Source organism: Poecilia reticulata, chromosome 14 (genome assembly GCF_904066995.2).
Source record: "Poecilia reticulata chromosome 14, P_reticulata-male-v2, whole genome shotgun sequence".
NCBI classification, from domain to species: Eukaryota; Metazoa; Chordata; class Actinopteri; order Cyprinodontiformes; family Poeciliidae; genus Poecilia; species Poecilia reticulata.
The window spans coordinates 17,119,829-17,145,894 of record NC_088843.1 but is presented as its reverse complement, the minus strand read 5'-3'; the positions used below and the strand labels follow the sequence as shown (position 1 = coordinate 17,145,894).

Here is a 26,066-nt window from a genome sequence, read left to right as displayed (position 1 = left end):
AAAATGCTGATGGTTTTAATGATGAAATGACAAGAATACAAAGCCCAGCAGCACAGACGAGCAGAAGGCCAGGAGCTCAGAAACTGGTAGCAACTGGAACAAATGCAGAGACGTGACACAAACAAGGACCCGACAAGTAACAAGAGACACAACTGGGATCAATCAAAGGGTAAACGGGACAACATGGAGACTCAACTGGCGCAGAAACCAACATAAACACACAGAAAACTCAAATCTTCACAACTAATGCCATTGCGGGCTCGATTGAAAATGTCTGGTGGGAACTGAAAGTCCTCATATCATCAGTATTGAACTCGAGGTCTTTCGCCACAGGATTCCTCATGGGCTCTACCAGGAGCTGGTGTATGGCTATGACTTACATTTGCATTACAGCAACCTGGGCGGTCAACTAAATATTAAAGATGCTTGTTATGAAGGGTACTGAATTTTGGTAACAGATTTTGCCCAAAAAAACCCCAACTATTTTGCAGTGGGGGGTCTACAATAGGTAACTGTGGTGAATTTCCCTTCCTGCCCCCATGTTCATCTGTGGTAAGGTTACAGGGCTGAGTCTGAAAAAGACCCAGTTGGAGATGTCATTAAATATGTATTTCCCTCAGCAGAAATCCCTCTAGACACACTGCTGAACTGACATTCTGTTGGTGTCCTCTGCGCTTCATGTGGAGTGAGGGGATAAGGAGGGTGGAGTGGAGAAAACAACACTGGCAGTCAAATACAGAAGCGGAGTAAGTGATAGGGGGACATGTTTGACAGGTAGACGATGCAGTGGCAGGGAAAGGTGCCTGAAGAGAAGGGGCTTCGCTGACAAAACATCTGACGTAGGTCTAACTGATGTACAAGTCATGGTCTCATCAACGAATTTGAATCCATTGAGGTTCCGTTAAAGATGCTTTTCTGCTTCGTGGAGGACATATTCTTTATTTCTGTCATGTTTTCGTTTCTATTCGTTTTGCTCTCTGCTCCCATTAAGCCTGTTTTCCGTTACGAATCAGGGCACTCGCTCCTTGTTTGGTCAATAATGTCTTGCTGTAGTGTATTTCCTTTATTACTTTGTTCATCGTAAGAGCCTTAAAACAAATAGTATTTATCAAAATAATAGATTGTTTCTCTGTAATCATTCAAAAGGTTAGCATTTTAACAGCTTGTGGGAGAAAGCTGTGCAGCGGTTTTGCTTTTCGTGTGTGTGCAGAGTTAGTGAGGAGTCTCTGACAATGTTCAGTGCCTCATGTTTGTCCAGCACAAACATGAAAACGGTTTATTTATATCAATTTTGTTTGATTTTGTTAATGTGCCAGTTGTTGATTTCTGGTGAAACTTTTGAAATGATAGCGGTACAAACAAATAATTTTTTGCTGCATAAACATTGGACTCCAGTTTCGTTTTGTCGGGGGTGAACTTTACTCAGGTTGTACGAAATCACAAGGATGTTGTGGTTCTTTTAGTCAACTGTGAAGAGTCTGTGGCAGCCTGAGTTCACATTATGTTTGCTACGATGTCAGATGAGTAAGAAGGCAAAGATATAGCATGACTTAACTGAGGCAGCATTTCAGCCCCTGCCTGTTCCAGCCCAAGACAAGGTGGGATGAGAATTTTCTGTAACGGGGCATTAGCAGATAGAGAAAAAGAGGAGCAAATTTCCACCTTCAAATTGTTAGATAAATCTCAGAAATCATATATATATATATATATATATATATATATATATATATATATATATATATATATATATATATATATATATATATATGATATATATGACTAAAAATTTGCTCCCAGAAATTTTTAGATTAATCTCAGGGCAATATAAATAATTTCTTGGAAGAACACGGAAATTTTCAAGTTTCAAAATTGGAAATTCTGAAATTTCCTTTTTTTCTCTCTCTCCTTGGTTTCTTCTGTTTTCTTTTTTTTTTTTTTTTAAAAAATTTTTTCCTTTTTTTTTTTGCAAAAAAAAAAAAATCGCTCCTTCTGTTTTTTCTGTCTACAACGGCCCTGATACGTTTTCTCATCTCTCTTTTACCTCCGACTATTCATCAACATAGTTAAGCAGGAGAGTTTCGAAAGGATGATGAAAGGAAAAGTCAAACACTTTTTGACTGGATCTCAGACAGTTGAGACAAACTGGGGGTTAGAAACCGGACTAATATGGGTGAGGAAGGGCCAGGGTGGGTGGGGGTGATTGCATAGGCAGCAACACGAGCCCTTCCGGAGTGTTGGTTCTGCCAGATTATTTAACAGAAGCAAGTGGCAGTAGTTGACATGGTTTCACAGGCTGTGTGCTGTGCACACTCCTCAATTATAGATGGGAAAAGTGACACTGTGACAGCTGTAGCTCTCAGAGGGTTGGTGAGGGAGGCAAAGTGAGAGAAGAAGTATGCAAGGAGTAACTCCATCCTCCTCAAGCAGGAAGAAATTAGACTGTCTTCTACATATGTGTGACATGCACAAAAAGTATCACACACACACACACACACAGAAAAATGTTCTCCTTGTTCATGTTAAATGAAATATGGGGTGGAGGTAATGAGGAAATTATTCAAAATCCTTGACATGCTTTAAATCAGATTATGCTCTCCCCCTGCCACACCGGACTCAGTTTTAAGACACAGATTAAAGCATTTCTTGCTTAAGGCACACACACACACACACACACACACACACACACACGCACGCACACACGCAGACACATGAAGTGAGATATATAGGAAGCTCTTCTGCATCCATCTCAGTTAGAGACAGAGCAGAGAGGAGAGGCAAATTATCCACGGCTTTCCCTTCTGTCTGGATTCAAAGCAGGAAGTGGGATTAGATCTGCTGCCATCTTGGAGAATCGCTACATTCAGTCCTGAAAGAAACCATGGTGGGGATTGGAGGGGGGCGGGGGCGGGGGGTGAACCCAATCAGCATGGCTGTCTAATAATGGCTGTATTAACTAGTGATAGAAGGACAACGAGAAAGACATCACTGGCCTCATCCATCCCACTCCTCTTTTTTCGTGCCCTTACATACCTCCAGTGAGGGAACAGAGGGCCCATTGTTTAGCATTAGGGCTCTTAGTCTCACAGAGACGTCCTCGCTGGTGCACCCTGCAATTATGTGATAATAAGGCCCGTGCATTTCACATGTCATACCGTTAGCAGGATTTTGTCAACACACACAGTCAAATCTGAGTCGTTAAGGAAATGGGTGGTGAACGCTACAATGGATGTTGCGCCGCCATATCATACATGTTATCTTAATATGAGGAAATGCATCAAGCCGTGACCTTGTTGGCAGCCTTAACATGCGTGATCTATGGTAATGTATGTAAATTTTGGGAGCTTATTGCATAAATAAGAGCTTGATGTTAGAGATATGTGTGTGTGTGTGTGTGTGTGTGTGTGCGTGCGTGCGTGCGTGCGTGCGTGCGTGCGGGTGGGTGGGTGTGTGCGTGCGTGTGTGTGTGGGTGTGTGTGGATTTGACGCGGTGGGTCACACGTCTCACAGGAGCTTGTGGGTTAAAGCTCACAGCTGGAGGCGGCGGATAGGCCACGTCTCAGAGGCAACAACAGCAACAACAACAAAAAATCAGCTTACACAAACAAAATGAAAAAGTCAATCACACCCACAGAGGCTGTAGGTGGAGGCTGAAATGAGATGCACACACACACCCCTACACACACCCCCACACCCCTACACACACACACACACACACACACACACACACACACACGCACACACACACGCACACACACACATGTGTGGTTACTCATTTCGTGCTGCATATCAGTGTGTATGTTTGTCTCTTAATACACTTAATGCAGTTTGTATATGGTGTTAAACAAGTTAGCCACCTATTACAGAGATTGCATCCTGTATATTTTCAATGAATGTTGCCTTGTTGTAAACCACATGCCTATCAAGTTATCAGATCTGGAAACTGTTAGTCATTTTTGAATGGGTCTTCTACAAAAAAAATACGATCTTTTGATACAGTCCACTTCTACATTTGCAGCCACCTATTGTATGTTATGTCTTATATTGTTTCAAAAGTTTGATTGTAAATAGTGAGAGGAAGCCGGAGCACCCAGAGAGAACCCAGGAATGCAAACGCATTAAACCCAGGATCTCCTTGGTGAAAGGCAATTAGCCTAGCATTACAGCCTTTTTAAAGGGGCGGTATTATGTAAAATCTTTTTTTTTAAGCTTTATATCATGATATAATCAAAGCATACCTGGAGTGTTGCTTTGATTCTTTCATCCATGTTTACTTTAGTCTTCCACGGCAACCATTCAGCCTTGCAAAACGCTCGGGGGACTGAGCCCATCTGCCCGGACGAAGCTCCTCTTAAGAGCTGCAGTTTCCACCTCACAGAGGAGCCCTTTCCCAGGACTCCCCCACTCAGCTCCTTCAGACTAGCCAGCAGCAATTAGCAAGCACCTGGTGGAATTGCACATCTGCTGAGCTCTTCTTCTCACTGCAAAGCTGGTAAAAAAAAAAATTGTTAAACGGTTAATGGAGGAGCCATGTTGTGAGGATTTCCTGAAGGCGGAGTTTCAGAAAGAGCAGGAGTTTCTTAAAGAGACAGAGGCCTAATTTAAAGGCGTTAAATTACATAGTGAAATTTCTTTTAAGTCATATTTTATATATGCAGCATTTTTACAGTTTCAATGTTTTATGTCTTTATTATGCACCACATCAATCAAATGTGAATTACGTTTAATTACTTGCTTAAAGATTTACTTACTTTTCTTAACACTGAATCCTACTGTAGATGTTTAGGTCAATGTCCATGTGCTAGTATGGCTCAGTTAAAGTAAAGCTTTAAATGCAGTTGAGAACTTAAAGCCAAAGTTAAACATTTTCTATTCGGTTTGATTGAGGTTGAGCTATTTTGCAAAGACGAATTAGCAAAATTTCATTTTCATTATGGAGACAGATGGTTTTACTGCAATTACAGCTGTAATATACATTCACAGCATTTTTTTTTCCTTTAGGTTTTTATTGATGAAAGGTTTTGAAAATAAGAGTTTATGCGAACATCATTTCAGAAAGATGCTCGTAACACATGACTAAAATGGCAGCTCCAATCTAAAGTGTCCAATGTCTCGTTGGCTATGTTAGCAACAGATTGCAAAACATACCTACTGGCTGCTGATTATTACATCTTAAATTTGGAAATTGCCTCTGCAGCTCTGGCTTTTTATTTTATTCAGACATATTAACAAGCCAATTTCAACTTTAGCAAAGCATCAAGAAAATCTTTCCCAAAACCAACGCCTTAAATGACGTTTCTAAGTAAACACCTCTAGATATCCGGGACGATGCAAATAAAATGGCTCTTTTATGACAAGTTACGGAATTCATCACAAAACATATTCTGACCAATGAGCCTAATTTCAGTCGAAGCTGTTTAATGTCTACACCCACACCGAGGAATATGCAGATGCGGGGATTGTTTCACAGTATACAGCACACTGTATGTTTTAATAACCGGCATCTGCGAGGAAAACACCATTTTTCACCCGCAGCGTCCCTTTATCGAGTCATATTGTCGCGCTGCACCTGCACACACCACGAGCGGTTCGTTCATGATACCGACGCTGAAGTATTCCGTCTTTAACCTTCCGAGGAACGCAGGTCCTTCCCGAACCCGACTTATAAAAACGGAGGAAGGATGCAAGGTCAGCCGAGCCTGCGGCGTCGAGCAGCGGTAAATGAAATATATTTCCTATTTCTGTCGAACAAAGTCAGCAATATTCATGAGGATTATAAAGGAAGAGCGGAGAGGTGAACGGCTCCGCTAAAAGCTTGTCAGCTTTACCTGCACAGCTGTTTTATTGTATGCCGCACTGAAGATTCCAGCAGTGGCTAGTGTAATTAGCTTTTGGCAATCTCCATAAGATTATTTCCTTAATGACAGAGAAAAGCAAATGATATGCATCCTACTGGCAGAGGATCCTTAGAGCAATCAAGCACACAGCGTCATTAGGAGGCCTGCTTTGCGCTGGAAATTAGCATGAAAGAGCTCAAACATAATTAAGCTGAGGTGGAGGTTAGTCCTACTGGAGCCAGGAGATTTTGAACAAATAATTGGACTCTGTCATTAATGAGGCATAGACACTAACCATCACACATTTAAAATATTTTCCATATATTAAGACCCTTTAGTCATGCTAATCCTATCAAGGACGTCATTGGACAAAAGGAGTTAAGAGGCATAACTTTTACCCCTTGAAGGGACATTCAGGTTTCTAAACGTCTATCTAGTAATAAAATATCTCATTCGTTCATTCATTCATTCCTAGGGAATCATGAAAACTTTTAGACAAGGGAAAATTTTATGTAGCCGTTAAGAATGACACTTATATTCTTGTATTATTTTTGGTATCTGTCTCAAATGTATTAAGTCATTCTGAAGGAGGAGACTACTTTTCTTAATCTAATAAAGGACAACATTTAAAGTATAAAAACAGTTTCAATTCATACAGAATGGACTCGGCTTTCTAGAGTCCATTGTTGAAGTTTGCTGAAGTTTTAAATTATACCCAGTTGCCGGCGTTTGGCCGAACGAGGCGGCTGTCGACGTTGATTCAGAATTTGGAGCCGTAGCCAACATGAACTCAACAGCTTCGTCCACTTCCTCTGCTACCGTTGCTAAAACTACAATCAGCAGACTACAATCCTAAAACAGCGCAGAGAATCGACGTCGTCGTCGTTTGCAATTTCTTCTGTTTGCCGATTGGCCCGGTTGAAAATCTACCAGCGAAATCCACGTCAATGGGAGAAAGCCCAGATGGAGAACTGGAGGGAGATGAGAATCAAGCGGAAATGAGTAGGAAGGTAACAACTATGATGGCTCTACAGCAGACGCATCGCGGTGAAACAAAACAAAACTTGGTTTTACTCTAAAGATTAGACGGTGAGTAAAGGTGAATATGAACAATCACACAACCACATTTTAACCAAGTGGATGAGGATTAATAACTGCGTAGTTTGTGGCACCGTTACAAGGTTTACAAGTGAACCTGTTAATATTTCAACATGAGAGTTCAAGAACACTTAACAATCAGCGATGGAGTTTGGTTTTATCAAACATAGTGTAATAAAAGGATAAACAAAGGTATATGCAAAGAACATCTTTTGCTTGCTTTTAAAACAAAAGCAAGCAAAAGAAAAACAGTAGATAAGTATATTTACGTTCAAAGGAGTGGGTGGATGATAATTTTTAGCATGTTGAAATTCTTTCTGAATCATTATATCATAATGCAGTGCTAATTCACAAATTCACTGAATTATAACAATGGCATTGATAACAGTAATTATTTCTCATGTTGATATGGAACGATTTCAATATTTTCTGGTACGACAGCATAAACTGCGTTCAAGACGTGCAAACAGCATAAAGGGCAACGGAAACAATATAAAGGTTTCAGGAATCAATTCATTTCAAACGTTTACCAAGTTCGAACCTAGCAGAAAAACCTTAGAATATTGTGTGTTTCTGAGAGTCACGCAATCTGCTGATTTATTCCGTCTCGGTTGTGGAAGAAGATGTTCTGCACGGTCGTTGTCAAAATCACAAAGACCATCACATCGTTACACCAACTGAATTTTTTAATTTCTTCCCAGTACGGATGCAACGAAGCCAGTGTTCTCGGCGTGTCTGAAGGCAGAATTAGTGTCGGGCAATACTGAGAAAACTTTCCAGAGCGAACATTCATGAAGAACCGGGAGTGCAGAGCAAATCAACCTCTGCCCACCATCACGGCGTCCTGAGGGAGCTGCGGCCCGTTCCTGCCCTCCAAGGAGAGACACAAACACGATTCCTTTGAAAGATAAAGAGCACAGACGGATAGACAAATGAGAGACAGAGGGAGGATGGCTCTTGGTGTTTGTTATGCAGAGGACATGATCTCCTCAGATCCCCAGCTCTTATCCCAGGCAGTTTAGCATGTTGTTGTAATTTAGAGTTAGCGACTGTGGGAATTCCTCGTTGTTTGGGCGAGCGCTTCTGCTGCGCCAATCTACAAAGACAAGTAGCTCGTTTGAACAGTCAGAGTCGTCCTGGAAAGCAAGAAAACAAACACAGGTTTTATGAAATAATTATGTAGTGTTGACTTGCAAACAAAAAGACCTGGAAATACCAAGAAGCCTGTCATTTGTATCTTTTATTTGACCTTTGTTTATACCGGTTGTCTCATTGAGATTCAAGTGTTTTGGTGTGTGTCTCCACCGGCTTCTTACGTCAAGAGACTGAAATGGTTGCCTTCTCTTTTTTTAAGAGACCTTAGCCCGATCGGATAGAGAACACAATTTTTCAGCAAAATGGCTCATAAATATTGTCTAATCTGAAACAATCCATAGAACATCTTGTTGTATGTTCAGCGTCGCTGTCTTACTATGTGACTCACAGCCCCATCCTTAAGTCTTGGAGGCTGTCATGTTGGTATTAATCTTTCGAACCCACATGCAAGAACACGACCAGAAGAGACGAATAAAAGTACAATTATGGTTTATTGAAGTCAGGGGGAGAATGGAGAGAGGGAAGAATACTGGAGCGGAGGACCAGGTCGTCTTACTGCCGATGGGAGGCACAAGGTTAGAAACTGCGAGGAAATTTGTTGTCCAGAAATAATCAGAGAATGCTTACTTGAGAAGGAGGGAGTGATCGGCTTGGGTTTGTGTGAGTATGGCTCGTTTGAGAGCGGACAGTGATAATTAACGGCCGTAGGCTCCGGTTCTTGTAATCCCTTCTCTCCGGTGAGGTTCGGACATGGGTCTCCTGACCCGGAACGCTCCGAAGGGGAATCCACCGGAGAAGGATCCACGAAGAGGGGAAGACGAACACACGAGGGGTGGCGTCTGACCGGTAACACCGGTAGCGTCGGGGGAAGACACAGGAGGTAGGTGATCCACAGCGGGGAAATTGACTCACACAACACTCGGGATGAACTGGTCTCTTGGGAACAACGAGGAGACGGCTGGATAATCTGACGAGGGAGACAACAAGGAGTTAGAAACAGCGAAGATCACAGAGGGCCTTTCTCTGGAACGATCTGTTACCGAGGTAAGCAAACACTCAGGCGATGAGAAGGAGCGGAGCTGCTGCTTATATCCTGGATCCACGCCCTCTAAACGAGCTGCAGGTGTGCGCCCAGGTTGAACCCCGCCGCTTCCCAGGGGTAGCACATGGGTGACATCTCGTGGGTGTCCGAGGAATAGCGGCTCAGAGACCAGTGATAAAATAAAACTAAAACTAAAGAAAACAAACTAAGAAACAAAAAGGGGAAAAAACACAGACCCTGACAGTACCCCCCCTTAATGGACGCCACCTGGCGGCCTAGCAGAGGATGAGGGTTGAGAGTCCCAATAATCCCTAATGAGGGTGCTATCCACAATAAATAAAGAGTTCACTGTAGCGTACTGGTTTTATCTGGGACACATGGAAGGTCGGGTGGATGCGCAAGGACGGAGGGAGTCGTAATCGCACCGCTGCGGGGCCAGCGAGTGCCAGTATCTCGAATGGCCCGATGAACCTAGGAGACAACTTTCTGGACATAGACTTGAGGGGAACGTCGTGTGTGGACAGCCATACCTTCTGTCCCATGGAGTAAGTCGGTGCAGGAGTCCTTCGCCGGTCAGAGAGCCTTTTATTAGTAGCGGATGTGTTGTTGAGAGCGGTGATAGTATCCTTCCAGACCTTACGCACCTTGCGGATGTGATGTTGGACCGACGTGACCGAGGTGTCCGATTCGAGCAGTGGCGGCTGGTAGCCCAGGACTATTTCAAAAGGTGAGAAACCAGTGGCAGCGGAAATGTGACTGTTATGTGCGTACTCTGCCCAGTGAAGGTGTTGGTCCCAGTCATCGGGGTTGGAGGAGGTGAGACATCGCAGGGTGGTCTCAAGCTCCTGGATCATGCGTTCTGCCTGTCCATTGGTTTGGGGATGGTACCCGGAACTGAGGGCCACCTTAGCCCCCAAGGCGGAGCAGAACTGACGCCAGACCTGAGAAACAAACTGGGGCCCACGATCGGAAAGGATATCCTGTGGAATCCCATGGTGTTTGAAAACATGTTTAAAGAGAAGCTTAGCGGTCTGAGCAGCGGTGGGTAATTTTCTGAGTGGGATGAGATGACAAGCCTTGGAGAAACGGTCAATTATAGTGAAGATGGTGGTCATACCTTTAGAGATGGGGAGTCCAGTAACAAAATCAACTGCGACGTGGGACCACGGACGTTTGGGTATGGGTAAAGGCTGAAACAGGCCTCCAGGAGGTTGGTTAGATGACTTGTTACGTGCGCAGACAGACTCATTCTTTGACTTCCTTGTGGATGGACTCCCACCAGAATCTGCGATTTATCAGTCCTATAGTGCGACTGATGCCGGAATGAGCCGAGAACTTGGAGGCATGAATCCAATGTAGAAAGCAGGAGCGGACTGCGGAGGGAACATGCAATTTACCTGGTGGGCAGGACTCCGGAGGAGGTTCAGTACGCTGTGCTTGGCGGATTATATCCTCCATCTCCCAGGTGACCACGCCTATGGTGCAGCTGGGAGGAAGGATGGAAGCGGGGGCATCCTCCGAGTCGTCAGGGGAGTAGACTCGGGACAGCGTGTCAGGCTTGACATTCTTGGACCCTGGGCGATAGGAGATTGAGAGGTTAAACCTCGAGAAGAACAGGGACCAGCGTGACTGGCGCAGGTTGGATCTTTTGGCCGTCTGGAGGTAGGACAGGTTTTTGTGGTCGGTCCATACGATTATGGGGTGTTCTGCTCCCTCAAGCCAATGACGCCACTCCTCCAGCGCCAGCTTGATGGCGAGCAACTCTCTGTCCCCCACGTTATAGTTCTTCTCGGCGGGGGAAAGCCTGCGGGAGAAGAAGGCACAAGGATGCAGTTTATGGTCTTGGTCGGTCGTTTGGGATAGGACAGCACCAACCCCAGTATCAGAGGCATCAACCTCGACTACAAATTGCTTACTGGGGTCGGGCTGGATGAGAACAGGGGCTCTAGCGAACCAGGACTTGAGCTCCACAAAAGCTGCCTCGGCTTGTGGGGTCCAGCTAAAAACCCTTTTAGTGGAGGTAAGAGCTGTCAGGGGGGAAGCAGTCTGGCTGTAGTTCCGGATAAACCTTCGATAAAAGTTGGCGAAACCAAGGAAACGTTGGAGCTGTTTTCGGGTCTCAGGCTGGGGCCAGTCCAGAACTGCCTTAACCTTATCCTCCGCTGCTCTTACCTGCCCGCTCTCGAGGACATATCCCAGGAAGGTGACAGACGGAAGATGGAACTCGCACTTTTCTGCTTTAACATATAGTTTGTTCTCTAGTAGCCTTTGTAGCACCAGGCGGACATGCTTCTGGTGCTCAACGAGGGACTTGGAATAGATTAATATGTCGTCTAGATAGACGAACACAAAAACGTTGATGAAATCTCTGAGGACATCATTTACTAACGCTTGGAAAAAGGATGGTGAGTTGGATAACCCAAAGGGCATAACCAGATACTCGTAGTGGCCCATAGGAGTCTTAGACACGGTTTTCCATTCATCACCTTCTCTAATCCGGAGCAGATGATAAGCGTTCCTGAGGTCTAACTTAGAGAAAATGGTTGCTCCCTGGACGGGCTCGAAAGCTGAGGAGAGCAGAGGTAGCGGGTACTTATTTTTAATGGTGATCTGGTTGAGTCCTCTATAATCAATGCAAGGTCTTAGGGAACCGTCCTTCTTTCCAACGAAGAAGAAGCCGGCCCCCAGCGGGGAGGAAGAGGTGCATATGATGCCAGCAGCCAGAGACTGGTTGATGTAATCCTCCATAGTCTGTCGCTCGGCTCTGGAGATTTTATAAAGCCTACTGTTAGGTAGGGGAGCCCCAGGCAGGAGGTCGATGGCGCAGTCGTAGGGTCTGTGAGGTGGCAGAGAGAGAGCCTCGTCTTTACTGAAAATCATTATTAGGTCGTGGTACTCACTGGGTACGCCGGAGACATCTGGGGAATCTCCATCTGCAGGGGTTGGACTCGAGCTCTGCACAGGAACGGCGGAACGGAGACATGTGGAGTGGCACCTGGTGGACCAGGAACCAACCTTGCCCTCTACCCAATCAATTTGGGGGTTGTGAGTAAACAACCAGTCAAAGGCCTAAGACTATGGGTGAGCTGGATGTAGGGAAAACATAGAAAATTATCTCTTCAGTGTGATTACCAGAAATTAGAAGGCGCAGAGGTTTGGTCCGGTGGGTGACTTGGGGTAGGTTCCTCCCATCCAAGGCTGAGACTCGTAGAGGGAGAGGTAACAGTTCTACCTCGACAGAGAACTGATGAACTACGTCAGTGTTAATCAAATTCTGTTCACACCCAGAGTCAATGAGAGCCGATAAGGGCAGTGAGTCATGGTGGTGAAATAGGGTGACCGGTATGATGAGGCGGGGTGTAGTTGAAGTGGGTTCCGGCAGTTCCCCCGCTCTCACTGCCGGACCTGTGGGTTTAAACGAACGGGACAATTTGCGATAATGTGATTAGGTTCACCGCAGTAAAGGCAGAGCCTTGAGCGCATCCTCCTCTGGCGCTCCTCAGGTGTGAGTCTGGCGTTTCCCAGTTGCATGGGATCGGGCTCGTGAGCGGGAGGAGGAGGTAGCAACTGCTGGACGGTCGAGCGATTTCCGGCTCGGGAAACACGAGGAGGTGAGCCTTGGCGGATTCGTTCCCGTGCCCTGGCACTGATACGATTATCTAATCTTATGGCTAGGTTGATGAAATCGTTCAATAACTGTGGTTCGTCTAATGTGGCTAGCTCGTCCTTTATGTGCTCACTCAAACCGTGAAAAAAGGCACTTTTGAGTGCGGCGGCTTTGATCCTGAAATCTATAGCGAAGTCAGAAACACTTTTCCTACCCTGCTTGAGACCATGCAGTTCCCTGGAAGCTGTCGTCTTTACGGTTTCTTGACAGAAAACCTGCTTAAACTCTGCTAGGAACTCAGGGTATGTACATCCATAATTGGATGCCTCGGAGAATCGGGCTTCAGCCCACTCTAGGGCTCGGCACGTCAGCAGGGACAATAGATATGATATTTTAGCGTTATCGTGGGGAAAACTCTGTGGCGAATGGTTAAATACTATTGTGCATTGAAGAATAAATCCCTGAATCTTGCTTATGTCACCTGTAAACCTCTCGGGAGTTGCCGGGCGGATTTCTGAAAACCCGGAGTGGCCAGGTGGATCCGGAGTTGCTGGTGGAGCCGACGAGGAAGTGGAGGAATGATTAGAACCCTGTTGAGCTGAGTTCTGTAGAAAAGTAGAAAGTTCAGTTAATTGTCGGTTAGTTTCGGCTTGGCGGTTTCCCAGCTCTCTCAGAGCTGCGTCGTGGGACTGAATTAATGCATGTTGATCTGAAATCACCCTTCTGATTGTGGATTGTGTTCAAGGAGTTAGAAACAGTGAAGATAACAGAGGGCCTTTCTCTGGAACGATCTGTTACCGAGGTAAGCAAACACTCAGGCGATGAGAAGGAGCGGAGCTGCTGCTTATATCCAGGATCCACGCCCTCTAAACGAGCTTCAGGGGTGCGCCCAGGTTGAACCCCGCCGCTTCCCAGGGGTAGCACATGGGTGACATCTCGTGGGTGTCCGAGGAATAGCGGCTCAGAAACCAGTGATAAAATAAAACTAAAACTAAAGAAAACAAACTAAGAAACAAAAAGGGGAAAAAACACAGACCCTGACAGAGGCTTTCCTGTACCTATTGCATGATGCTGCCTTCACCGTGCTTTCCAGTGATAACGGTTTATTCCTGGTGATGCGCAGGGTTAGCCAAAATTCTCGCCTCATCTGAGAAAAACCGCGTCTTCCACATGTTTCCACTTACATAGCCTGTGGCGACCAGCAGATGGTTTGGTTTCAGCAATATACAGTAGCTTTCTCCTTGTTACGTTTTTATGAACACTGGATTTGTGGAGTGTGCAATTAATAGCTTTCCTGTCAATGGACGTCCGTGCCTTCGAAGGTTTACACTTGTATCACACTCTTTTCGGTGTCAGATGACGGATTGGACAGAACACTGAGCGATGTTCAAAGCTTGGTGTGTGGTTTTATCAACTTTCTCTCTGACCTGCCTGCTGTGTTCTTTGTTTCTTCATGATGCTGTTTGTCCACTAACGCTCTCTGACAAACAGCAGAGTCCTTCACAGAACAGTCGGATTTATACTTCACAGAATGGAATATGCCCTAAAGGAACCTGGTTGCGCTAGATTTTATTTCAGGGTGTTAGTATTAGTAATGGACAAGTGGAGTGCACGGATATTTTAGGGGGCGGGTGCTCAAGTATAAACGGACACTGTGTGTCACGTGGAATCACTGGCTGCCTTGGTAGTGAGAGATTCTTTTACAGGCTACACACTACACTGTAAAAATATATTTTTTTTTTAAATTGAGAAAGGCACTTTTTGTCCGAAGGAAAGAGTTCACATCTCTGTTAACGGGAACTTACTACAAATGAATTCCACGCTTTTGTGAATTCTATTTGAGAAATAAATTGAAAACCAAAAGTTAAAAAAAAAAAGTTCAGCTTCACTTTTATGCTCTCCTTTCCTTTAGTCTGTCATGTAACGTCTCCAAAATAGCACGCAGTTTGCGGTTTTAATGTGACACAAAGAGCGAGAAAGTTTAGGGGCCACAAATTCTCCTTTTAGCTGCGAGTCGCTTGTAAAGGGTTCGCCTCATAATTTCAAAGATTAATGGCATTAAAAGCTAAGGAAAACGTCAGATTCTTGCCCGTATTCAGGAAGGTACATTAAAGGTACATTAAGCCCTTCAGTGTGGGTGGAGGTGTCAGCGCTGGATCCTCCCATTCCTGCAGGTTCTTGCCGGGCCACACTGCATCCACCCACTGCAGTAATTAAGCTCAGCCCACATGAATACACCCTTACACACACACACACACACACGCAGACTTACACATGCACTCAGACGTACACATGCACTAATTGCAGGCAGGATGCCTCCTACTCATTACAGGCCAAATTAAAGCAATCAATTGAAACCAGAGACCAGGAGAGAGGGATTCATTCACGGGGGTCTGATCTCTGCTGTACAGAGTGCACCGGCTGTGTCAGCTGTATATCTCCACGTAACCCTGCTTATTGACCAGGGTCTCTCACCCATCAGCCTGTTAATGAGCCTCACAGTCAGCTAATGGGATGCACTTATAGGGATGGAAATAGATTTAAGGTGTCCCACACAGCGTAAGAAACCCTTAAAAGTCATTTATAAGACAGAACAGTTTCATAAGCAACAAAATCTCCTCGCTGACACAAGAGGCTACATTACTGCACACATCTGCAAGGCATTTCCTCTTTTCTTTTTTTTTTTCATCGTTTTGCTTTTTCCAACACAAACACACACACACACATACACACCAGAGGGGACAGAGCTGTCAAACATCATGGAAAAAAAAAAAATCCAGTGTGGCAGGTGGGGTAATGCTTTCTGATTGTCTCTGTGTTTAGCACAAGGCGCTGGAGAAAGCGAACACATCTGCCAAAATCAGCCTGTGAATCTTTTACACAAGCCCACTTAAGGGAGAGCAGGAGTCTGAGCGTGTCCAATTCCACCATTCCCGGTGTTTTTGCAAACGCATCACGCTCTTGTCGCTAAGGAATCCCCTCCTCTCCTCCGCTCCTCTCTTCTCCTCTCCTCTCCCATCGCCGCCAGCAAGGCCAACTGTTGCTCCAAACTCTGGGGCGGATTAAGGGAAGTGCTGGCTCCTGAAGAATGCAGGCTTGCTGCTGCCGCCGCCACTCTCAGCTGGGGATTTATTAGGACTGGCGTAGCAGCCCAGGCTTTTGGCCTCCAGCTACCAGAGGAGAGAGGAGGAGGAGGAGGACTTCTGCTGAGATATTACACGCCATCAATAGAAAGCATCATGCTGCTTCTTAAAGGAACGCAGAAGTTTTTTTTTTTTCTTCCTTCTTTTCCAAAGTAGTTTGAGGTCATTGTGATCGGTGCTTGAAGCTGCTGTCGTCTTTCGAAGCAGGGCCGGCCATTAATCGGATGAGGTCTTGGGCAGACGCTTATCGGGAAGCTTACGAGCTTTCATAGGACCACCTTTTTAAATTTTATTTTGCACATTATGTATATTAGAAATATACTTTTTAAACATTTATAATGCTTTTTGAGCATCTTAAATGCTTTTGATTTACAACAAATTTCTGATTCTTTTCAATGTTTTAAATGTATTTTATTTTTAAAATTAAACAAATAAGACATGTTTTTTTTACATTTGGAGTGAGTGTCAGCTTTGTTATTTCTGTGACGTCTTAATCGTTTGCTCTTGCCGTCACGTCCTGTGGGCCCACGTTTAACTACTTCTGTTCATGTTCAATGAGAGAAAACAAAACTATGTTGGTTACATTAAATTATAACTGATCACATCACTATAACGTTATGAAAATGTATCTTGTCTTCAACTGTTGGCATCTCCCCTCAGAGGTTTCCACCTGCTTCCAATCAGGTTGTCCTTAAAAAGTCTCACATTCCTGTATCTAAAATTAAGGCCTTAAAATGTCCTTAATCAATTTTGAAATAAATAAGTTGGCTACATATTCTATGTAACTGTTTTTCTTGCAGGACTTTTCTGTCAGGTAAAAGTTTGAGTCGTATCCAGACATCTTCACCGAGTTGTGACTCAAAGAAGTTGACACTACCGGAGACTGGCTGCTAACATAGCCTTGCTAGCTTGGGTAAGCTAGCCTTACCCAAGGCTAAGGGTAAGTGCAAATGCATTACCATTTGGCTTTGACAACATTCATACATTTTTGTGGAGACGCAGGTCTTAAATTCCATTCATAATGGTCTTAAAAAGGTCTTAATGTTCCCTAATGGATGTGATTTTCAATAAAATCTTAAAGCAGATCCTCTGGAACAGAATTTATACATTAAAACTTAAGACGACTTCCCTGCAAACTCCACGGACAAGTGTGTCTATTTCTAATCGGTCACTTTTGAAGGTACAACTTGAGAACATTTCACAACAGTTACACTCTGACACACGCGTGTCATTTCTTTAAAACTAAAATTACCACTGATGGCTTAAAACAGACTTCACCGATGTAAACTGTGTCACAGCCAAAAATTCACAGAAGATACAAGCTGCAGATGCGTTTCATTGGATAAAAATGATTTCTTAAAAATTTGTCAAGTCAAAATGCTTTCACTCTGACTTGTGAAATATCCACCTTATAGTTTAAGGTAAATGAAAAAGTGCTTCCTCCCTACATGGGTTCTTTTATTTGTTTTTGCTCATTTGTTTTTCTCTATTGGTTACAGCGGAAATAGATGGAGTTAAAAGATTCCTAAAAATCCGTCCTGCTACCTTTAAAGGGTTTCCTTCAATCAAGATGTGCCTTTAGTTTGCTTATGCTTTTGGCTCTGAGAGCCTTATTGAGTTACTGGAAGTTTAAAGGAGATGGGTTCCATAAAGCAGACATGCATACGTTAGAGTAGAAGTTAATGAACCATTTTAATAAGTTGGGTCATGTTGTTTATGGTCAGATGTTCCACAGTGTCCCTACTAGTCGTAGTGACACTAAACAAACCTACCAGGTCATGCACATTAAGCTGTCTGCGCAATGCGAACATTTAAATGGACTCGGTCTGAGCTGCAATAACAAAACAATTACACCGCAGAGGCAACAAGATGCGAGCAGTGATGTGTATCCACGGTGAGCGGTTAAGAGCCTCCACGACTAATGCAGTGGCCTAGATCCAGGCTGCACACATCGATCACACTGACAATTGAGGGACTGTGTCGCCGCCAATAAGTTCTTTTTTTCCCCATCCCTCACGGAGACGGAAGTAAAAGCCGCGTCTGAAGATGAAAGGGAAAAGCAGTGGCAGAAATTTGTGTCAGAGCGAGGATGATGGGATATGTTTTGAACAAGCAGCGATGCACAAAGGTCACCGCGGAATGATTTTCCTTCTTCTCCTTCGGTGTTCACCGGTTGTGCTGTGGGGACAGCAGTCGTCTGCTCTCTCTTGAGTTTATGGCTGCGTGTGTTTCAGCTGCATAGCAAGCTGTAAATCTCCATGTTTAGTGATGACTGGCTGCAGATACCTATAATTATATAAAAGGAAGCACCGGTGTTTGCATCCAGCATTTACAGCCTGTCATCTTAGGTCTAAATCACTCCAGTTATTGTTGAGTTTTAATTAGCTGAGTTAAATTATCTGCTGTAGTGCCTCTCTGCTGCCAAGGAACTGATTAGTAAGCACATTACTTATCAAACAGCACCACCTACTGGAAATTGAAGGAACAAGTAAATATGAGCAACAATGAGCCATCAGTTCAGTTCTGGTGCAGGAATATATATATATAACTTACTGAAGTTGGTGACTTCAGTAAGAGGTTTCTTCAGATTTTTTGCAACACTGACTGCTACTGGAGAGCCTTTCTGCCCACAACATCACCAACCACAGCAACCCTTGGAATATAGTTGGATGATATAAGCTGCAACATTTAACTTCCCTTGCATATAAATAATGTATTTTGAACTGAACTGAAATGAATTCTCACCCTCTGACATTTATGTGCTGACTGCACCTCCATGACTGTCTGGCAGGACCAGAACGGCAGAAGGAGGCAGCTGGCACCGTGAAGAAGGAGAGGAGCAGAGAAAGATGTTGCTGGGGATGCACAGAATCTGTCAGAAACGATGTCAGGTCACTGCTCTCCTCATCTGCTCTCTGGTGAGCTCCAATTCATCTTGGCAGATAGCAATTTCTGTGTCAGGTTAACCTCCCTCCGCAGACTCGCCTGAGATGTCTTGACTGGGTCAGCGCAGATCCACCGACAATCCTGTCGGGCAATAACACAATTACTGAGAGGAGAACAAAGCAGGGGAACGGCTCACACAGCCACAGTACATTAACCTCGTTTTACCTCCGTGATGGATATCCAGATCCGACTCTGTCCAGGTGAAGGAAAGGTAGAAGAAGAACAATCTCTGAAACTGAAAGTTGCCTTAAAGGGTCACGGTTATTCAGTGGAAGGTAAATCAGTTAATCTTGCTTATTGCCACAACAAATCGTTTGACTAAAACATAAAGTGTCATCTTAAAATATTATGGAGATTTACACAACGGTGGTGCAAGGGTAAAGTGCGTGACCCATGAACAGGTTTGAGTGCCGACCCGTTGACCTTTGCCCCTCTCTAACCTACTTTCCTGTTGACCGACTGTCAAATAAATGCCGCTAGAGTAAAAAAAAACTTTTAAAAATTATGGAGATTATTTGTGTTGCTCATTATCTAGCCAAATCATGCACCAGTCTTATTGTCTAGTCAACACAAATTACTTGATTGATGTCTAAAATAAAGAGGTAGCAAACACTTTTTCTGGCAATAATACATATAGCTGGAAGTGTTTGCAGTTAAATACTGCAGATAAACTGAAACTGTGCATATAATGCCTGTTTATCTTTATTTTAGCAGCTCAGTTTGGTCTTTATCGACTTATTTACTGCCCTTCTACCTGTCTGCGTGCTACTTTTGGATCCTTCCACCACAATCTACACCTAACCACAATAAGCGAGTTATGTCCAACTTACTGTACAATAAGGGGCCCCAAAGCTATGACATCACGCAGTGTCAGTACAATGTGTTCACAGCGGAAAATCTTTTTCTTATGTAAAGACTTCAAAGTAAGACCATTCAGAGACGGGCTGTCATTTTCTTCTAGCTGACGAACTTGGAATGTGAAATGATCGCTTTTAGGACAAGTTGGACAAATAATACGGTGTTTTATAGCAATGTTCTATTTGTGATTATGAGCTGAATGATTTTAAATCCTCGTGACATGATAGTTTTTGTTGATTACTGGTTGGTTGGCTCTTCCTCATGTGATATGGTCTTCCAAGAGAAGCAGATCTCATTGTGCCTGGCAAGAAAGACAAACATCATTTGTCAAGACGTCAACAGGACACGTGCCATCTGTTGAACTTGTAACCTGCAAGGTTGTGTGCCGGTCTTGACTGCTTTCCAATTTTGCCACCCTGAAGAGAAAGAGAGAGATTTTTCTGAGCTTTCCTCTCCTGATGTGAGATTTTTTTCCAAAAACAGTCACTCCTTTCACCGACAGCCGCAATAAACCAAATTAATCAAATGAAATGCAGGATTTTGGTTAATTTAATCACTGAATGAATTATTTCTGGGGTAATTATCTGAGTCAGAGAAATGCTGTATGGAGAGTCCAAGGAGCGGCACGTACTAGATTCAAAGGGAATCTGGTTCTCGCATCTAATTCACCGCAGAGGTTGGAATTAAACTTCTACTTTTGATATTTGGCAACTTTGGGCTACTTTTGACTCATTATAACAGCAAAACACATTTTTTTCCTTGCATAAGAGTTATACTTACAAATTCCAGTCACATAAATGTCTTTAACTTCTGTAAAATAATTATAATAATTCTGTATTCAGACAAGCCATGATAAAACAACATGCTTTTGATATAGACATTTCATAAACTCCTTAAGCCAAATGTTTAATACTTAACATAAAATGCAAAAAATAACTTCTACTGTGCCTTAATAATTCATACTCTTCAAACATTGCATCATATAACTTTGTGTTTTTCCCTTTAAGATAAATATATATATATATATTTTTTTAAGTACTGCACTCTCTGAGATACTTCTGGCATTAAATTGTTCCTTATATTTTTTGACATTTTCAAAGTGTTTCGCTCAAAAACATCTAGGTCTACTGGGGGAAAAGTTTGCGAAACCATGAACAATAAATCTGAGGCTGAGTGCTCAGGTACACCTGTTGTGTTATCAAAGGTGGTTGTGTGTAATAGCAGAACTCTGATCACTTATTTGGCTGTCAGCTGACAATTCCAACGTTGCCGTTTGTCTGTCGGACGATGTGGAATAGCAAAGATGAGTCTGTGTTGGGAAATGCAGAGGAGGCTGGAGCTCACTGACCAGTTCTGCTGAAGTAAAATTAGACTGGAATGTTGACGATTCATTTTTATCTTTTTAGATATGAGTTGAAGTTGTTTGCCTTGCGACGTGCCAGTGTGGCAGCATTTGTTGTGGACTGGTGCTACATAAACAGCCGAAGTGATTTGTTTTCAAGCAAGAACATCAAAACTAAAATGATGTCTAATCAAAAGAATTGACAGATAATCAGCGTTCGTTTGTTAAACATAACAGAGAATTATATTCTCCAGCAGAACCATGCAGTGGTTTCCAGTAGCGTCAGAAATGTATGGCTGTGGCGTAAAACAAATCTGTAATTCATAAAAGCAACGCCACTCTTAACTCGGTGGTAAGACTGATGCACTTCGGTTGTTACAAAGTTGGAGGTGTAGTTAGAAAACATTTCCGGTAGGTGGCGGTATGGCTACATTTCACACTCACGGAGACGGGAGAGAAAAGAAGTCAGTGACGCTTTCGACGTCAAAATGTCTTGCATGAACCACTTAGCTTAGAAGCTAGCAGCTCAGCGTTACTTTTCATTTTCGTTTAGTTTTGCGTTTCTTTCGCTTGGAAACCCGGGTTTTGTACTAAATGGCGGCCAGAAGGTTATCATGAAGCTGCGGGTTCAGAATGACAGGTGAGCTGGAGCTTTATGAACTGATAGGAAACAGCTGTTAGCTGCTAACAGCTAGCTGTGGTAAGGAAAGTGTTAGCTGTGTTATCTGTCGAGCTGCTAAAGTGAAGAGTATCTGAATTAGTTTCTAGCGTTAATAGAAATCACTCCTGAAAACATTATGTGGGCATTTGCAGGGTCAGTGTTTGTTAATTAGTCTTATTAAATATGGCGAAACAGTTGAGAAAATAAGTTAAATAAATAAATAAATAAATAAATACTGACGTACCTAATTTCCTGCTGCAGAATCATGAACATCACACACTGTCTGATGGTCTGTTTTCTTTCTAGGCGTGATTCCAAAAGAGCACTGAAACTGAGGGAGTCTCCTACTGTAATGCAGCCTAATCCAAGTGAACGGGGTGTTCATGCAGGGAATGGTTTATCCTTAAATCTGCAACCAGAGCTTCTCACTGGGACACCAGTTACTGCTGCTGCTGCTGCTGCTTCCTCCAACGCTGACAGCAGCGAGGTCAGGGTGTCCATGAACGGGGCTTCTGGAGACTCAAATGGAGGCGCATCGTCCAGGAGGTCCAGGGTCAACTCCCACACTCACTCCCACGCCCACTCTCACTCGCACGGACACAGTCGGGCGCAGCTCCACTCTAACTCAGAGCCTGAGCTCGACCCATCCGACCCCGATGGGGACTCTGGCGAGCCCTGCGCCTCGCTGACCGAGCTTCGCTGCTTGTTCCGTTGGATCCAAAAAAGTCTTCCCTTCCTCGTCATACTGTGCGCTAAGCTGGTCGTCCAGCATGTTCTGGGTGAGGATGAGTTATGATAACGGTATCAGTGTGAATTGTGAGCATGGGTCAACCGGTACGCTTTCTCTTCTTCTCCCAGGTTTAGCAGTTGGGGTGGGCCTCCTAACAACTTTTTTATATGTGAATACAAACATTCAAACTCAAGTCTTTCTTCAGGTAAGCTCCAGTGTTGCTTTCCAAGCTGCAGAAGGATGCATTCATCAATGTTGTCTTCAAAATCCCAGAACATTTTTCTCCTTTGCACACCTACAGGATCGTCACTCAAAGCTGCGCTGCATATGGCTGCTTGTCTTCCTCATCTCCTCCACGCTCCTGCTGTACTACACTTTTCTCTCAGAGACACTTTACTTCTCGTAAGGCTTACTCACTCACTACATGATTTCTTTTTTGTTTGTGGACGAGACACTTGGTTAAAACCTGAACAGCTGACTCAGTGGCTTGCAGAAGTATTCATATTCTTTGAACTTGGTTCTGTATTTTATTAACACTAAATTAGAAAATGATTTGCCTGCAGTGGCGCCCCCAAAGGGGGGATTAGGAGGGCATGGGCCCTTCTGGTTGTACCACTGACTTTGTGATAAACACAAAGTCAGTGGTACAACCAGAAAATCTTTGCAGACCAGGTCAGTGAAGATTTTAGGGAGGACAAAGTGAAAAAAAAATCTCTCTTTATACATAACGGCACTGAAACAAATCTGATTAATTGTGATTATTGAAATAGTTGTCAACTAATTTAGTAATTGTTAACTGGAGCATACAGACTCATAAAAGACCATTTGCTGAAAGAACATTCTCAGCACTAGCTAAGCTGAAAATGTGCTCCTCCTGTGTATATATTGCTATGCGGTTATTAATTAGTTAATCTGAAAAAAAATATACAGATCAGCCCTACACTGCATTAATGTAAAGTCAGGCAGAAAGAGCTTTTCACATATAGGAGTATTTTTTTTTTCTTCACTGCAGGCGAATCATTTTCTACAAATGATCCAAACTAAAGGAATCCTGTGTTTATATCCAATATTGTATAGAAAAAAGGCTTTAATGTAAAATTTGCAGAATGTGCAATTTTTGTTTTCATTTCATTAATCAGAATAACCGATAGATTAATTGATCGACTGGACAGTGGGCTGGCCAACATTTTTCAAGAAGGGCCCATACCCTCCTAATCCCCCCTTTGGGGGTGCCACTGCATAAAGTAACGCATAAATGTGAGGAAAAACGTAACAGGATTCTTGTTTGTACTTGTGCAAGCCTTTAGAAGTCTGAACTATAAGAGCGTTACGTTGTGCAACTCGAATATCAACTTCCTTCCAGCCTCATCTTCTTAAGTCCAACCATCGAGCCGCTGGGTTTCTGGGAGATCCTTTGGGCCGTCGGGATCACCAACTTCATTATAAAGTTCCTGTTTATGGGAATAAAGTGCCTTATCCTGCTGGTTCCCTCAGCACTCGTTACCTACAGAACCCAGGTATGACCAGGCAGGTTTAAGAGAAGGAAAAAGCTGATTCATGTTGAGCGGTTGTGTCTGAGGGGTTGTTTCCGTCTGCAGGGCCGGTGGCTGATGCTGACTGAGGAACTGGGTCAAGTGCACCAAGCTACAGCGCCTGTTCCACTGTGGTTCCGCTACCTGGTTAGCTACCAGGAGTCTGACGGGGTCTCTGGGCTCACAACTGGGGTCCTGTTGGCTTTATTCTACCTCATACTGAAGGTGGGGCTCTAGATTTATGCTGCATATAGTAACTATTTTCCTCTCTCTCTTTTTTTTTTAATTGAAGCAAAGTCTAGATTTCTGACATCAAACATTTCCCATTTTCAGCTTTTAGGATTGTACAACCAGCGGACGTCTTTACTGAAAACTGTGAGGATATTTCTAGCAGGCGAGGTCAGTGCTAAACGCCTTCTCTCTTCATCGAAGCGGTAACAACCAGGGCTTCCGAACAGATGTGAGTGTGTGTTTGTATTTTTAATGCTGCTCCAGCATACAGGCTCTGCAGCAACACGAGCTCAGTGCAGTGAGGCAGGAGACGTGTGTCCCATCTGCCAAGGAGAATACAGAGACCCTCGGGTTCTCATCTGCCAGGTAAAGGAAAACAACACAAGCTGGCTTAATGCAGACAGGATCAGCAGCTGTCAGGTCATTCAGACGTATAAAAACTAGAGATGCTCCAATTCGATATTTATATCTGGTCCTGATATCGGGAAACATTCTAGATCGGGTATTGGTAACGATGCATCCGATCCATAAGAGCAGATCTGTTTAGTCTAGTTCTGTGCTTTGTGCTCTGAGTGATGTCATGCTATATTTATTTTACATTAAATTTAGAATTCCTAATTGCACTTTCTGAAGAATTTGAAAGGTTTGTTCCAGTTTATTTTTACATGTTTTACCAGGCTTGTGAAGCTATTGGTGTATCTAAGTGTGTTGTACTGGTGCAGAGATAACAAATAAATTAATAACTCATTTACATCTGTGCTTAAAAAAAAGTTTTAAGTCAATTCAGTGATACTGAACCTCAGATATCGGTATCAGAAGTTAAAAAAGTGGATCGGTGCATCCCTAAGTAGAATTGGGTATTTGTTTCATTCTGCATCAGAAGAAAGTTTTTAAATGCTTTTTAAGACTTGGATCACTCAATATTGGTGTATTTAAATTATATCATGAAATAGCATTAGAACTAGATAGTTATTATTTATTTAGTTCTCAAAACTAAAACAATGCAAGAATCTGACAATTATTCAAAAACAAACCATCACACATTTAGTAGTTTTTAATGCGGCAAAACGCATGGGGCTGGAGTGCTGCAAATGTACAAGTTGCTAACCTGCTTTTCTTCTTCTCCTGCGCAGCACGTGTTCTGTGACAAGTGCATCGCTCTGTGGTTCACCCGGGAGAAGAGCTGCCCGCTCTGCCGCATTGTCATGACAGACAAGGTGTACAAGTGGAGGGATGGAGCGACTTCTCCTCACCTGCAGATTTATTGATTCACCAGACCAGTGTGTGTGCGTGCGGGACGGCAGTATTCGTTTTTCCGTAATCTGGGTTTTTCTGTCCTTTTCGAACCTCACCAGCGTTAGTTGTTGTACGCACGTTTTTCAGTAGTTCAGAATGACAGGTAGTAGGGCGAGGCTTCCTGAAGGTGGCGTGGTTTTCTACCCGTTCATCTCTTCTTCCAGAGAAATTTGACGTGTCCCCTAAAGTATTTTTTGTTTTTATATTTGTTTCCTTTTGAGCGGTGGTCACTTTTTTCACCTTGTATGGCAATATAAACCTTCCAGGTGTCAGAATTGATTCTGCTGGAATAGTTTGACATGGGATACTAAAAGAATCACATCAAGTATTTAAAACTTGGAACAAATACACAATTTTATTTTATTTTTTATCATCCAGCACTGGTGAACTGATGCATGTAAAACAAGGCAAACCTCTACTCTGGGCAAAAATCTTGGTGTGCTTTTTTCATGTCTGATTTAAACTAAAGCTTTGAGATTGATTTTCACATAAATTATTTTTCTATAGGGGTGACTTCACTGTCTTTTTGTAAAGACCAAAGATTGGGCTCTATTTTATGTATTAAAAAACTTCACTTTTATTCATCAATTATCTGAATAAAGATTTACATTTGATTTTTTTGACGTGTCAATTTGTTGGAAGATTTCCGCT

General features: G+C 43.4%; 1 protein-coding gene and 1 long non-coding RNA gene across 2 annotated transcripts; one reads left to right on the top strand and one right to left on the bottom strand.

The window, feature by feature from the left end:
* Positions 1-1,960: 1,960 nt before the first annotated feature.
* Positions 1,961-21,989, bottom strand: LOC145554953 (uncharacterized). Its single transcript, XR_014091010.1, has 4 exons — positions 21,871-21,989; positions 18,931-20,039; positions 18,565-18,846; positions 1,961-7,830 (listed from the first exon to the last, which is right to left on the bottom strand). It is a non-coding gene; the product is annotated as an uncharacterized LOC145554953 (long non-coding RNA).
* On the top strand, positions 21,401-26,029 carry rnft1 (ring finger protein, transmembrane 1). Its single transcript, XM_008428195.3, has 9 exons — positions 21,401-21,605; positions 21,933-22,405; positions 22,485-22,561; positions 22,658-22,758; positions 23,720-23,873; positions 23,955-24,113; positions 24,222-24,287; positions 24,384-24,485; positions 25,253-26,029. The coding sequence occupies exons 1-9, from the start codon at positions 21,580-21,582 to the stop codon at positions 25,385-25,387; spliced, it is 1,293 nt and encodes a 430-aa protein (XP_008426417.2). The 5' UTR covers positions 21,401-21,579; the 3' UTR covers positions 25,388-26,029.
* Positions 26,030-26,066: the final 37 nt, after the last annotated feature.

Excerpts from the sequence above, each read along its gene's own strand:
- rnft1 (XM_008428195.3), top strand. The coding sequence starts at position 21,580 with ATGAAGCTGCGGGTTCAGAATGACAG. Across the intron at positions 22,406-22,484 it reads GGTCGTCCAGCATGTTCTGG|GTTTAGCAGTTGGGGTGGGC; the intron begins GTGAGGATGAGT and ends TTCTTCTCCCAG. Across the intron at positions 24,486-25,252 it reads CTCGGGTTCTCATCTGCCAG|CACGTGTTCTGTGACAAGTG; the intron begins GTAAAGGAAAAC and ends TCTCCTGCGCAG.